At 37.8% G+C, this 11,952-nt stretch overlaps 1 protein-coding gene across 5 annotated transcripts in view; it reads right to left on the bottom strand.

Moving 5' to 3' along the window:
• Positions 1–1,432: 1,432 nt before the first annotated feature.
• Positions 1,433–11,952, bottom strand: part of CUTC (cutC copper transporter) — a 33,128-nt gene continuing 22,608 nt past the window's right edge. For 4 of the 5 annotated variants that reach the window (XM_005225578.5, XM_024985722.2, XM_059881914.1 and 1 more), the window contains 3 exons: positions 6,725–6,752; positions 3,184–3,289; positions 1,455–1,953 (listed from right to left, as the gene is read on the bottom strand). In XM_005225578.5, the coding sequence (XP_005225635.1) occupies positions 1,839–1,953; positions 3,184–3,289; positions 6,725–6,752 (249 nt within the window). In that variant the 3' untranslated portion in view covers positions 1,455–1,838. Of the gene's footprint in view, positions 1,954–3,183; positions 3,290–6,724; positions 6,753–11,952 lie in introns of all 5 variants that reach the window. The other variant, NM_001206896.1, reaches the window with a different exon arrangement.

The following is an 11,952-nucleotide window of genomic DNA, read 5'->3' as shown; positions in this document are numbered from 1 at the left end:
TTTTGAGCAATTCATACCACCTCTCATATGACTAGTTACTCTGTTTAAATAAAATAGAGATGATTACATACCCTGCTCTTATCTCTGAAGGATCATAGAGTAAAATCCAAGCATGGGAGAGGGTTAGGCCAAAATACTAAACATGACTGTGTGTGCATGTGTATGTGATACTTACATATCTGTATCTATACCTCAAAGCCAATATTAAAACTGTTAACAGAAATAACTACTAATGGAAAACACTGAAGTTACTGTTAGTTTTTAAATAGTTTGTCTTTCATTTCTCAAAAATTCCTTGGCAAATACTATATGTTGAAATGGTATCTGGAAAAGTGAGGAAAGAAGATTTAAAAGTGAGGGAAACGACACATTAATAAAAAGGCAAGGTTTTCCGTATATAGTCATTAGTACCCAAATCTGTGCATGCTATTTATAGAGGCTCCATTAACTAGTTTCATGACCAAGGCCAAGTTCTCTACATTATGATTCGGTTAATCTCCTAATACAGAAACATCAGTTCTATTACCAGAGGGGTGTTGTGTGTGTAGAATGAGATTATAACATGAAAGTCACAGAAAAAAGCTAGTATTGAATTTCACCATTTGGGACCTGCTTGTGAGAGTTGGACTGTGAAGAAAGCTGGGCACCAAAGAATTGATGCTTTTGAACTGTGGTGCTGAAGAAGACTCTTGAAGAGTCCCTTGGACTGCAAGGAGGTCCAACCAGTCCATCCTAAAGGAGATCAGTCCTGGGTATTCATTGGAAGGACTGATGCTAAAGCTGAAACTCCAATACTTTGGCCACCTTGTGCGAAGAGTTGACTCATTGGAAAAGACCCTGATGCTGGGAGGGATTGGGGGCAGGACAAGAAGGGGATGACAGAGGATGAGATGGCTGGATGGCATCACCGACTCGATGGACATGAATTTGAGTGAACTCCAGGAGTTGGTGATGGACAGGGAGGCCTGGGGTGCTGCGATTCACGGGGTTGCAAAGAGTCGGACACAACTGAACAACTGAACTGAACTGAACATAGGAAAAACATCTTTCATCACTAGAATCCAGTCTCCATATCTATGGCCTCAGCTGAAAGAAACTATTATTCTGATAACCTCGCTAACCTCCCCAGTTCTCACTACAGGTCTTTCTAAATTGTCAGATGAACCTTATGGTTAAGCCATTTCTCTTTCTGGTGACAGAGACAGAAGTAACCTGATGAACAAAAAGATCGCTTCTGGCCTTTATAAGTCTAGGAACTTTTACATCCTACTTCCCAAGGCTGAAAATTTTTATGCTATACCATTTACTTTATATCCTTTGCATCTTGCCCAGGGTAACACATCCAAAAGTACATAATAAAAAGAGAAAATAAAATTAAAAAACAACAAAAAATCTTCCCTCTAATAGTTGGCTACAGATTGTATTCAGGGTATGAATAAGAGATGCTACCACAATAGAATGGCAATTTTTATTTTACAATGACAAGGCAAAATAACCGCTATTGAGTTGACCATGAAGTCACATTTGAGTTCATACCTTGCAACTGAACTTTCCCAGTTCAATTAATTCCACTGAAAACAGACTTTAACCTCTGTCTGCAGAAGAAGTGTAGGCCAGATTTAACCACAATGATGGATATGGCTGACAAGATTAAGCAAAGAAAATGACTGTACTCTGTTTCAAGTTCTTTTTCTTCTTGGAAACATTCTCCATGGTACTATAAGACTCAAAATAAAGACAGACTGTCCTGGCCAGAGAAGGTTAAAGCTGTCATAGAGAACTGTAGACTTTTCTTCTGTCTTTGTCTGGTGATATCCATGTCTCTCAGAGAGGTCTGGCTAAACGAGAATATTCTTTGCAATAGCATTCAAAGTCCTTACTTGGGTCACATCTGTAACCTTTAGAGAATATTCTGAGTTAGAAAGAGAGGCTCCCATAGCAACAGAGGAATTTCTGCAATGGAAATAATAAAGAAACAGAAAATTACATAAGTTGTTAAATGAACCCTCCTACTGGCACTTCATTTTAGGGTAGATTTCATGGCTCAAGAACAAGGACCCTGCACTAACATATTTCATAATTTTTATTAGTTACTTGAAACACCTAGTGTCTAAATATACCAGATAGTATATTTGATTTTATATCTGGAATTGTAAATCTAAGGCTCTTGCTTCTTTTATATCTCATTTTCCCCAACTTATAAACAGAAAATAATCAATTAACTATTAAATTATAGGAATCCTCTCAAGTATGATAGAAAACACATAATAGTTTAAATTCCTTAAAAGTGATAAAATTTCAAAATGACTAAAAGTGGGGAATTCCTTGGTGGTCCAGTGGTTAGGACTCTGCTTTCATCACCAAGGGTGTGGGTTGACTCCTTGGTCAGGGAACTAAGATTCCACAAGCTGTGAGACATGGTCAAAAACAATAAAATTAAAAAAAAAGAGAGAGAGGGTAAAAGTGAGGAAATATTTAAGTATTAACAGTAGGAAAGACAAAAAGGACTACAGCTCTTCCATCCTTATTACCTTAGTTATTAACTTTGCTAAAGGAGACCACAGGTGAATGGGCACACATACATATCTACTTCACCTGAAGCTTAGTTGCTGAATTAGAGTTTACTATTAACTGGTCTCGGAGAAGGCAAAGGCACCCCACTCCAGTACTCTTGCCTGGGAAATCCCATGGATGGAGGAGCCTGGTAGGCTACAGTCCATGGGGTCCCGAAGAGTCGGACACAACTGAGCGACTTCACTTTCACTTTTCACTTTCATTCACTGGAGAAGGAAATGGCAACCCACTCCAGTGTTCTTGCCTGGAGAATCCCAGGGACGGCGGAGCCCAGTGGGCTGCTGTCTATGGGGTCGCACAGAGTCGGACACAACTGACGTGACTTAGCAGCAGCAGCTAAGTCACGTCAGTCGTGAACTTAGACCATTAACTCGTCTAAGTTCAGTAAAGCCTTAAAGATTTGGAGGTTAGCCTATGTTCAGAAGAGCCTGCTTATTTAAGGCAGGATAAGAGCCACTCTGCAGTTAAAAAACTTTAAAAATGACTAATACTTACATGCTAATCACAACATTCTATTCATTAATCATGCCATCAACTAAGGTTTTCCTATTTGGAGAAGTAAAAATTAATCCCATTCCTTTTTGTAGGAGTCAAAGGAGTCATTTTTACCGAAACTTCATTCCTGAATCTCTAGCCGACCGAGCAGAACAGTGGAATTCTGTGGCACCTGAACCCTCAAGGATCCTCTGTAGATTTCTATCTGTTATGCCACCCCCTGTTGGAAAGAATAAGTAATATAGTAAATAGAATAGATTTTCACATAAAATTTAGTGACTAATATGACTGCTAGCTCTACCTGGAATCTTCATACTGAAATTCCTCTTTGATATTCTCTCCTTACTCAGCTAAAATGAATTTAGAAACAAATGATGAAAGATAAGAATGCAGACTCTGGAGAACAAAAGATCAAAGAACCTTTATGACAGAACTGTACATGCCCACTGGTTTGTATAACAATGATCTAAAAGACTACTCTGGGGCCAGGAAAATAATTGAGTACTCAAGCCCTGCTTCCCCTAATTAAAGCAAAATCAAATTAAAAGCAAAGACTCAGAAACGTATCTCAAAGAGAAAACCTCAAAACAAAATCAAAAACAAAAACAGAACATCTCCAAGGTTCTTCTCTGGCCCATAACACACGGACTTCACTGGAAATGGGAACAATGCAAGGTGTTACACAGTTTCTTTATTATAATGCCCATTTTTAAATTTCATTTTACAGAAGAATTTGATTCTAGCTTATTAAAATTGCATAATCAAGGATTTTATGACTCATTTGTTTTGAGGAACAATCTTTTAAATGTCTGTATATAAAGAATTATATTCTTAACTGATATCAGATTAGATGACTGTTAAAATATGTATTTTTTACCTCAAGCTATTAAAGTTGCTTGAGATCAACTTTATTATGACCAACCTAGACAGCATATTAGAAAGCAGAGACATTACTTTGCCAACAAAGGTCCGTCTAGTCAAGGCTATGGTTTTTCCAGTAGTCATGTATGGATGTGAGAGTTGGACAATAAAAAAGCTGAGCACCAAAGAACTGATGCTTTTGAACTGTGGTGTTGGACAAGACTCTTGAGAGTCCCTTGGACTGCAAGGGGATCCAACCAGTCAATCCTAAAGGAAATCAGACCTGAATATTCATTGGAAGGACTGATGTTGAAGTTGAAACTCCAATACTTTGGCTACCTGATGCAAAGAACTGACTCACTAGAAAAGACCCTGATGCTGGGAAAGACTGAGGGCAGGAGGAGTAGGGGACGGCAGAGAATGAGATGGTTGGATGGCATCACCAACTCAATGGACATGAGTTTGAGTAAGCTCTGGTAGTTGGTGATGGGCAGGGAAGCCTAGTGTGCCACAGTCCATGGGGTTGCAAAGAGTCGGACATGACTGAGCAACTGAATTGAACTGACTGATTAAAGTTGCTGAAATAACTTGACTTACACACTCTTTCAGACTCATTAACTTTTTTTTTTTAGTCATATAGTACAACAACAACAAATACCACTGAGCCCTAAGAAAGAACACAGACTGAGAGGTCAGATTTATTAGAATCCTGGCTTTACCACAGTGGCCCTTCACAGCTATGTGGCCTTGGATAAATTACTCAAGTCCACTAAGCCTCAATTTTTTTCATCAAAGAGGGATAGTATTGCTTACTTCACAAACTTGTTGTAAGGATTAAAAGACAAATATTTGTTATTTCTTTCTAACAAATAACAGAATATCTGGTCACTGAAATACATGTTACTCAGTTATCAGAACATAAGTAATACATTTCCCAAACACAGATTAACAGTTGGGACTTGAAAGAACAACTACTTCAATACTTTTCTTTATAAAGATAAGGGAACTGGAGCCTAAATTATAAGCTTCATTATGAAAATCCTCTGGAGGGAAACTGCTATATTTTATCTTTATATTTCCCAGTGATGGACACATATTAGGCTGATTTACCCAGGAATTTTTACTTGCTGGTATTTATTTACATGAAATTATCATAATTTATTTATAGATCTACTCAGTAAGCTCCTCAAGTAGAAGGATTACTTCATATACATTTCTGTGTTTTTATATCTACCACAGAACCTGGCATATAATCAGCATTTTCTTGGTAAGGTTTGTTAAATAATCACAAATACTTTGGATATAACATCATCTCACTTAAGACTATAAGCCTCTTGAGGAAGTAGTTTCTTGTGTAACTCTGTATCCCAAGTAGTGCCTTGCACACAGCACATAACTTAATAATTACATGTAATGCAAAAGCAATCTTAAGTTAACAACTGTCTAAGTGTGGGTATTAGTCGTCAAGACTAAATACATTTAGTCTTAATGGAAATGCATCAGATACAATTAAGTCTCTTTAAGATTCCCTAATAAATCTCTTAAGGGTCTCAATTTAACAGATAATGTATGCTTTCTGTCTGCTTATGTTTCAGGAACTTGCTACAAGTCAAAGCTTTCCTAAAATTCTGACACTATACCTCTATTTGGCCTCTTTTAAAAAGTTTTCTTATATCTATCACCATTTGACTCCTGGTCAGTCTTGGCATTACTGGTATTAAGACAACCAGACATTATATGCCTTCTGATGTGATGAAACGTGAAGTATACAGAATTATTGTGAACTATTTCTACCAAAAATATTTAACCAGAATCTAACCAAGCCTTATGATCTAACTACCAGTTTACAGGAAATACAGAGACTAGGAAATACATGCTAAACAATATTGAAAGGAAACAATCCAGTAAAACCAGAAATTAGGACATTTTATAGCGTAAGTTGTTTAAACTTACGCTATAAAAGTATTGGCCGACTATTAAATGGTATTTTAGGGAATTAGTGTTTATTTTGATAGATGTGATAATGATCTTGTGGTTAGATGCCCACAATGTGGTTAAAATGCGCCCCGCCCCCCGCACCTTTTAAGAGAAGTATAAAGTGTCACAATGCCTTTAATTTAATTTAAGATGCCTCAGGATAAAAAAAGATGAGACAAATATGACAAGATGTTAAATACAGAAATTAAGTACATGAGTATTTATATGCTATTTTCTACTTTTTTTATCTGTTTGAGAAATTTAGTTAAGAAAAAATTAAGACTGTCTTTATATTCATCTCATTCTGGATCTAGGCCTGCTTATATAATTCTTTAAAAACTACTGACTTCTAATGAGCCATTATGTACTTAATTGACCTTACAGTTATCATTAGGAGTATGTGATCCACCTGTTCTGACTACAAGAATTTGCTCATTAGAGATTTTTTAAAAATTGAGTATTAGATTATTCAGGGATATTACCTAAACGTTTACTTATACTTTGTCACCAACTAGGACATGTGGCCCTAATCCAGTGTAGCAGCATCAAACCTGGTAAGTAAGCATCACCAGAAATGAACATCTACACTCACAAGACTGTATACTATGGGAAAGCAAATGTAGAAAAATCCCAATCCTTATCTGCTCTTCTCTGAGCTAAACCTCACACAAAGTTCTAAATTGCACTCAGGATCTCCCAATCTTAAACATTTTAATAAAATTAAACACTATGTGCTAATACGTCTCCCCATACTGTTCTGCCTCTTTTGCTCTTCCTTCCCATTTTCAGTGTTATACTAGTAAATGGCATTACTTACCTGGCATTACCACAATCCTGCCTTTGGCCTGAAAAAATAAAAAAAATTAAACAAGTTAATTTTAATATCTTTCTCTTGCACAGGATAGTAAGGCAGCGAAACAGAAAAATAACTATACTAAATTACTACTAATATCTAATTTCAATAGATCTTTTCTAATTCTTTGGAATCATGCATAAGTAAAATGCTCAGCATACTAATTCCTTCTATCCAGAAAGGTTATTGTATTGCTTTAAAGACTTGTACTGTTATGAACATAAGAATAGGAGAACTAAATATAAATACTAAATAATCACATCACCTTAAGAAAAGCTATTACTGAAAAATAACACTCATTTTGAATTCTTGGTATGCAATGGAATCAAAGTTCAGTTCAGTCGCTCAGTCGTGTCCAACTCTTTGCAACCCCATGAATCACAGCACACCAGGCCTCCCTGTCCATCATCAACTCCCGGAGTTCACTCAAACTCATGTCCATCGAGTTGGTGATGCCATCCAACCATCTCATCCTCTGTTGTCCCCTTCTCCTCCTGCCCCAAATCCCTCCCAGCATCAGGGTCTTTTCCAATGAGTCAACTCTTCACATGAGGTGGCCAAAGTATTGGAATTTCAGCTTTAGCACCAGTCCTTCCAAATAACACCCAGGACTGATCTCCTTTAGGTTGGACTGGTTGGGTCTCCTTGCAGTCCAGGGGACTCTCAATAGTCTTCTCCAACACCACAGTTCAAAAGCATCAATTCTCTGGTGCTCAGCTTTCTTCACAGTCCAACTCTCACATCCATACATGACCATTGGAAAAACCATAGCCTTGACTAGACGGACCTTTATTGGCAAAGTAATGTCTCTGCTTTTTAATATGCTATCTACGTTGGTCATAACTTTCCTTCCAAGGAGTAAGCGTCTTTTAATTTCATGGAATGAAAGTAGTTGAATTTAAATAAGATTTTAGTATAAAAGAAAGAGTATAGCATAACTGTAAATTACTGGGGGTGGGGGTGGGGGGTGGGGAGAGGGGAGAGGAATCTGTTCAAATCCTATATCCTCAAATCCTAAATACAGGAATTTATAGCCTATAAATTCCCTACCATATTATACCAATTAAAAAACACCAGAGGTCCATTTTGTTGGCTACTAAAGAATAAAATGAACTATAGGAATTAATTTAATTTCTGATAATTCCAGAAGATAGGTATTAAAATCTCCTCACTTTCATTCTAATTTTTATTATATTTCCTAAATAAACTTAGGTGATATATACTCAGTATCACTCAAAATCAAAACGGAAATCACCCTTTTTACAAATGTATACTCAGTGGAAACACTAGTAGCAGGTAGGTAATAATGACAGATAAAAATAACATGCTACAGCAAGCTCACTAATTTGCAGAATAAAACCCTGATCACACTGCTCTATTATGAAAGGTTTTATTAAATGTCACTTGATTCACTCCTCCATCCATCCAACAAATACATTTAAGTGCCTACCATGTACCAGACACTGTTGTAGGCATGGGGACCACTGTGATCGAAGGGGTCCAAAACATGGCTGTGTGCTATAAAAATGATTTTGAGCTGAAGGCTCAAATTCCTTACTTGCCTAAAAGCAGACTCCCAAAAGAACTAAAAAAAAACAAACAAACCAAAAAACCCTCCACTGTCATAAATCCCCCCGCTGGGAGAAACTCATCAGCACCACAGCCAAACAGACACTATGGAAAAACCATCCTGTCTCCCATTTGTTCTTCTAACGATCCAATTATCCTTCCAAAGAGTCATTTGTTTTTCCATAAATGCACTTTCTCCTTTCACTTCTGAGTCCCTAAGTGTACTCTATCCCCTCCTCTTCATCTATTAAGATGGTTTATATGCCCCAAATTCTAAGCACCTCTTTGAGTCACATTTCTTTGTGAATGCCCAAATATACATACACATGTGATCACAATCTTTTTTTCTTGCTTATCTTTTTTTAGTTTATTTTTGAACCTCAAAAACTGAACCTAAGAATGTTCACTTTTTAAAAAAAAGAGGGTAAAGAAAAAGTTTTTCCTCCCTGACATGATGAGCAAGAGTAAGTTCCTACTCTCGTGGGGCATTCATGTTCAACAAAAACAGATAACAGATAACAGATAAAATATAAATATTTTATATTTATAAAATATAAATACCTAAAGTAGCCATCATGGTCAACAAAGAGTCCGAAATGCAGTACTTGGATGCAATCTCAAAAACAACATAATGATCTCTGTTCATTTCCAAGGCAAACTGTTCAATATCATGGTAATCCAAGTCTATGCCCCAACCTGTAACACTGAAGAAGCTGAAGTTGAACGGTTTTATGAAGACCTACAAGGCCTTTTAGAACTAACACCCAAAAAAGATGTCCTTGTCATTATAGGGAACTGGAATGCAAAAGTAGGAAGACAAGAAACACCTGGAGTAACAGGCAAATTTGGCCTTGGAGTATGGAACGAAGCAGGGCAAAGATTAATAGAGTTTGCCAAGAGAAAGCACTGGTCATAGCAAACACCCTCTTCCAACAACATAAGAGAAGACTCAACACATGGACATCACCAGATGGTCAACAGTGAAATCAGACTGACTGTATTCTTTGCAGCCAAAGATGGAGATGCTGTATACAGTCAGCAAAAACAAGACTGGAACCTGACTGTGGCTCAGATCATGAACTCCTTATTGCCAAATTCAGACTTAAATTGAAGAAAGTAGGGAAAACCACTAGACCCTTCAGGTATGACCTAAATCAAATCCCTTATGATTATACAGTGGAAGTGACATATAGATTTAAGGGACTAGATCTGATAGACAGAGTGCCTGATGAACTATGGATGGAGGTTCGTGACACTGTACAGGAGACAGGGATCAAGCCCATCCCCATGGAAAAGAAATTCAAAAAACCAAAATGGCTGTCTGAGGAGGCCTTACAAATAGCTGTGAAAAGAAGAGAAGTGAAAAGCAAAGGAGAAAAGGAAAGACATAAGCATCTGAATGCAGAGTTCCAAAGAATAGCAAGGAGAGATAAAAAAGCCTTCCTTAGCAATCAATGCAAAGAAACAGAGGAAAACAACAGAATGGGAAAGACTAGAGATCTCTTCAAGAACATTAGAGATACCAAGGGAACATTTCATGCAAAGATGGGCACAATAAAGGACAGAAATGGTATGGACCTAACAAAAGCAGAAGATATTAAGAAGAGGTGGGAAGAATATACCGAAGAACTACACAAAAAAGATCTTCACAACCCAGATAATCACGATGGTCTGATCACTCACCTAGAGCCAGATTCCTGGAATGTGAAGTCAAGTGAGCCTTAGAAAGCATCACTACGAACAAAGCTAGTGGAGGTGATGGAATTCCAGTTGAGCTATTTCAAATCCTAAAAGATGATGCTGTGAAAGTGCTGCACTCAATATGCCAGCAAATTTGGAAAACTCAGCAGTGGTCACAGGACTGGAAAAGGTCAGTTTTCATTCCAATCCCAAAGAAAGGCAATGCCAAAGAGTGCTCAAACTACCGCACAATTGCATTCATCTCACATGCTAGTAAAGTGATGCTCAAAATTCTCCAAGCCAGGCTTCAGCAATATGTGAACTGTGAACTTCCAGATGTTCAAGCTGTATTTAGAAAAGGTAGAGGAACCAGAGATCAAATTGCCGACATCTGCTGGATCATAGAAAAAGCAAGAGAGTTCCAGATAAACATTTATTTCTGCTTTATTGACTATGCCAAAGGCTTTGACTGTGTGGATCACAATAAACTGTGGAAAATTCTGAAAGAGATGGAAATGCCAGACCACCTGACCTGCCTCTTGAGGAACCTATATGCAGGTCAGGAAGCAACAATTAGAACTGGACATGGAACAACAGACTGGTTCCAAATAGGAAAAGGAGTACATCAAGGCTGTATATTGTCACCCTGCTTATTTAACTTATATGCATAGTACATCATGAGAAACGCTGGGCTGGAAGAAGCACAAGCTAGAATCAAGATTGCCGGGAGAAATATCAATAACCTCAAATATGCAGATGACATCATCCTTATGGCAGAAAGTGAAGAGGAACTAAAAAGCCTTTTGTTGAAAGTGAAAGTGGAGAGTGAAAAAGTTGGCTTAAAGCTCAACATTCAGAAAACTAAGATCATGACATCTGGTCCCATCACTTCATGGAAAATAGATGGGGAAACAGTGTCTGAATTTATTTTTTTGGGCTCCAAAATCACTGCAGATGGTGACTGCAGCCATGAAATTAAAAGACACTTACTCCTTGGAAGGAAAGTTATGACCAACCTAGATAGCATATTAAAGAGCAGAGACATTACTTTGCCAACAAAGGTCCGTCTAGTCAAGGCTATGGTTTTTCCAGTGGTCATGTATGGATGTGAGAGTTGGACTGTGAGGAAGGCTGAGTGCTGAAGAATTGATGCTTTTGAACTGTGGTGTTGGTGAAGACTCTTGAGAGTCCCTTGAACTGCAAGGAGATCTAACTAGTCCATCCTCAAGGAGATCAGTCCTGGGTGTTCATTGGAACACCCAATGGTGTTGAAGCTGAAACTAATACTTTGGCCACCTCATGTGAAGAGTTGACTCATTGGAAAAGACCCTGATGCTGGGAGGGATTGGGGACAGGAGGAGAAGGGGACAAGAGAGGATGAGACGGCTGGATGTCATCACTGACTTGATGGACATGAGTTTGAGTGAACTCCAGGGGTTGGTGATGGACAGGGAGGCCTGGTGTGCTGCGATTCATGGGGTCGCAAAGAGTCGGACACGACTGAGTGACTGAACTGAACTGAAATACTTAAACATACAATGAAAAAAAATTAAGCAAAGAAATAGAGAATAAAAAGGAGAGGAGGCTGTTTCATAAAATTTATTAATTGTTAGAGAAATAAGTAAAACAAGGCTGTTTAGTATCCTCAAACATACTAAAGCAAAATACCCACAAAACTAAATATTTACTACGTAGAAAGCTGAAATGAGTTTAGGAGTAAAAAAAATCATATTTACTGTAACTGTTTCTTCCAACTGAAAGCTTTGTAAAATATGGACAAATGTTTGAAGAGATGAATCCTATCGCTTTTTGGGGGGCCTTTCAAAAAACGTTATTTAGAACTATATGCTCATCTTGGGCTATCAAAATGACTTGCCAATATAGAGCACTTACTAAATGTCAGATGTATGCTGAAGCAATCCACAACTACTCTAGGAGGTAGG

The sequence above is a fragment of the Bos taurus genome, chromosome 26 (assembly GCF_002263795.3).
Source record: "Bos taurus isolate L1 Dominette 01449 registration number 42190680 breed Hereford chromosome 26, ARS-UCD2.0, whole genome shotgun sequence".
Taxonomy (NCBI): Eukaryota; Metazoa; Chordata; class Mammalia; order Artiodactyla; family Bovidae; genus Bos; species Bos taurus.
This window is presented reverse-complemented; position numbering and strand designations above follow the sequence as displayed.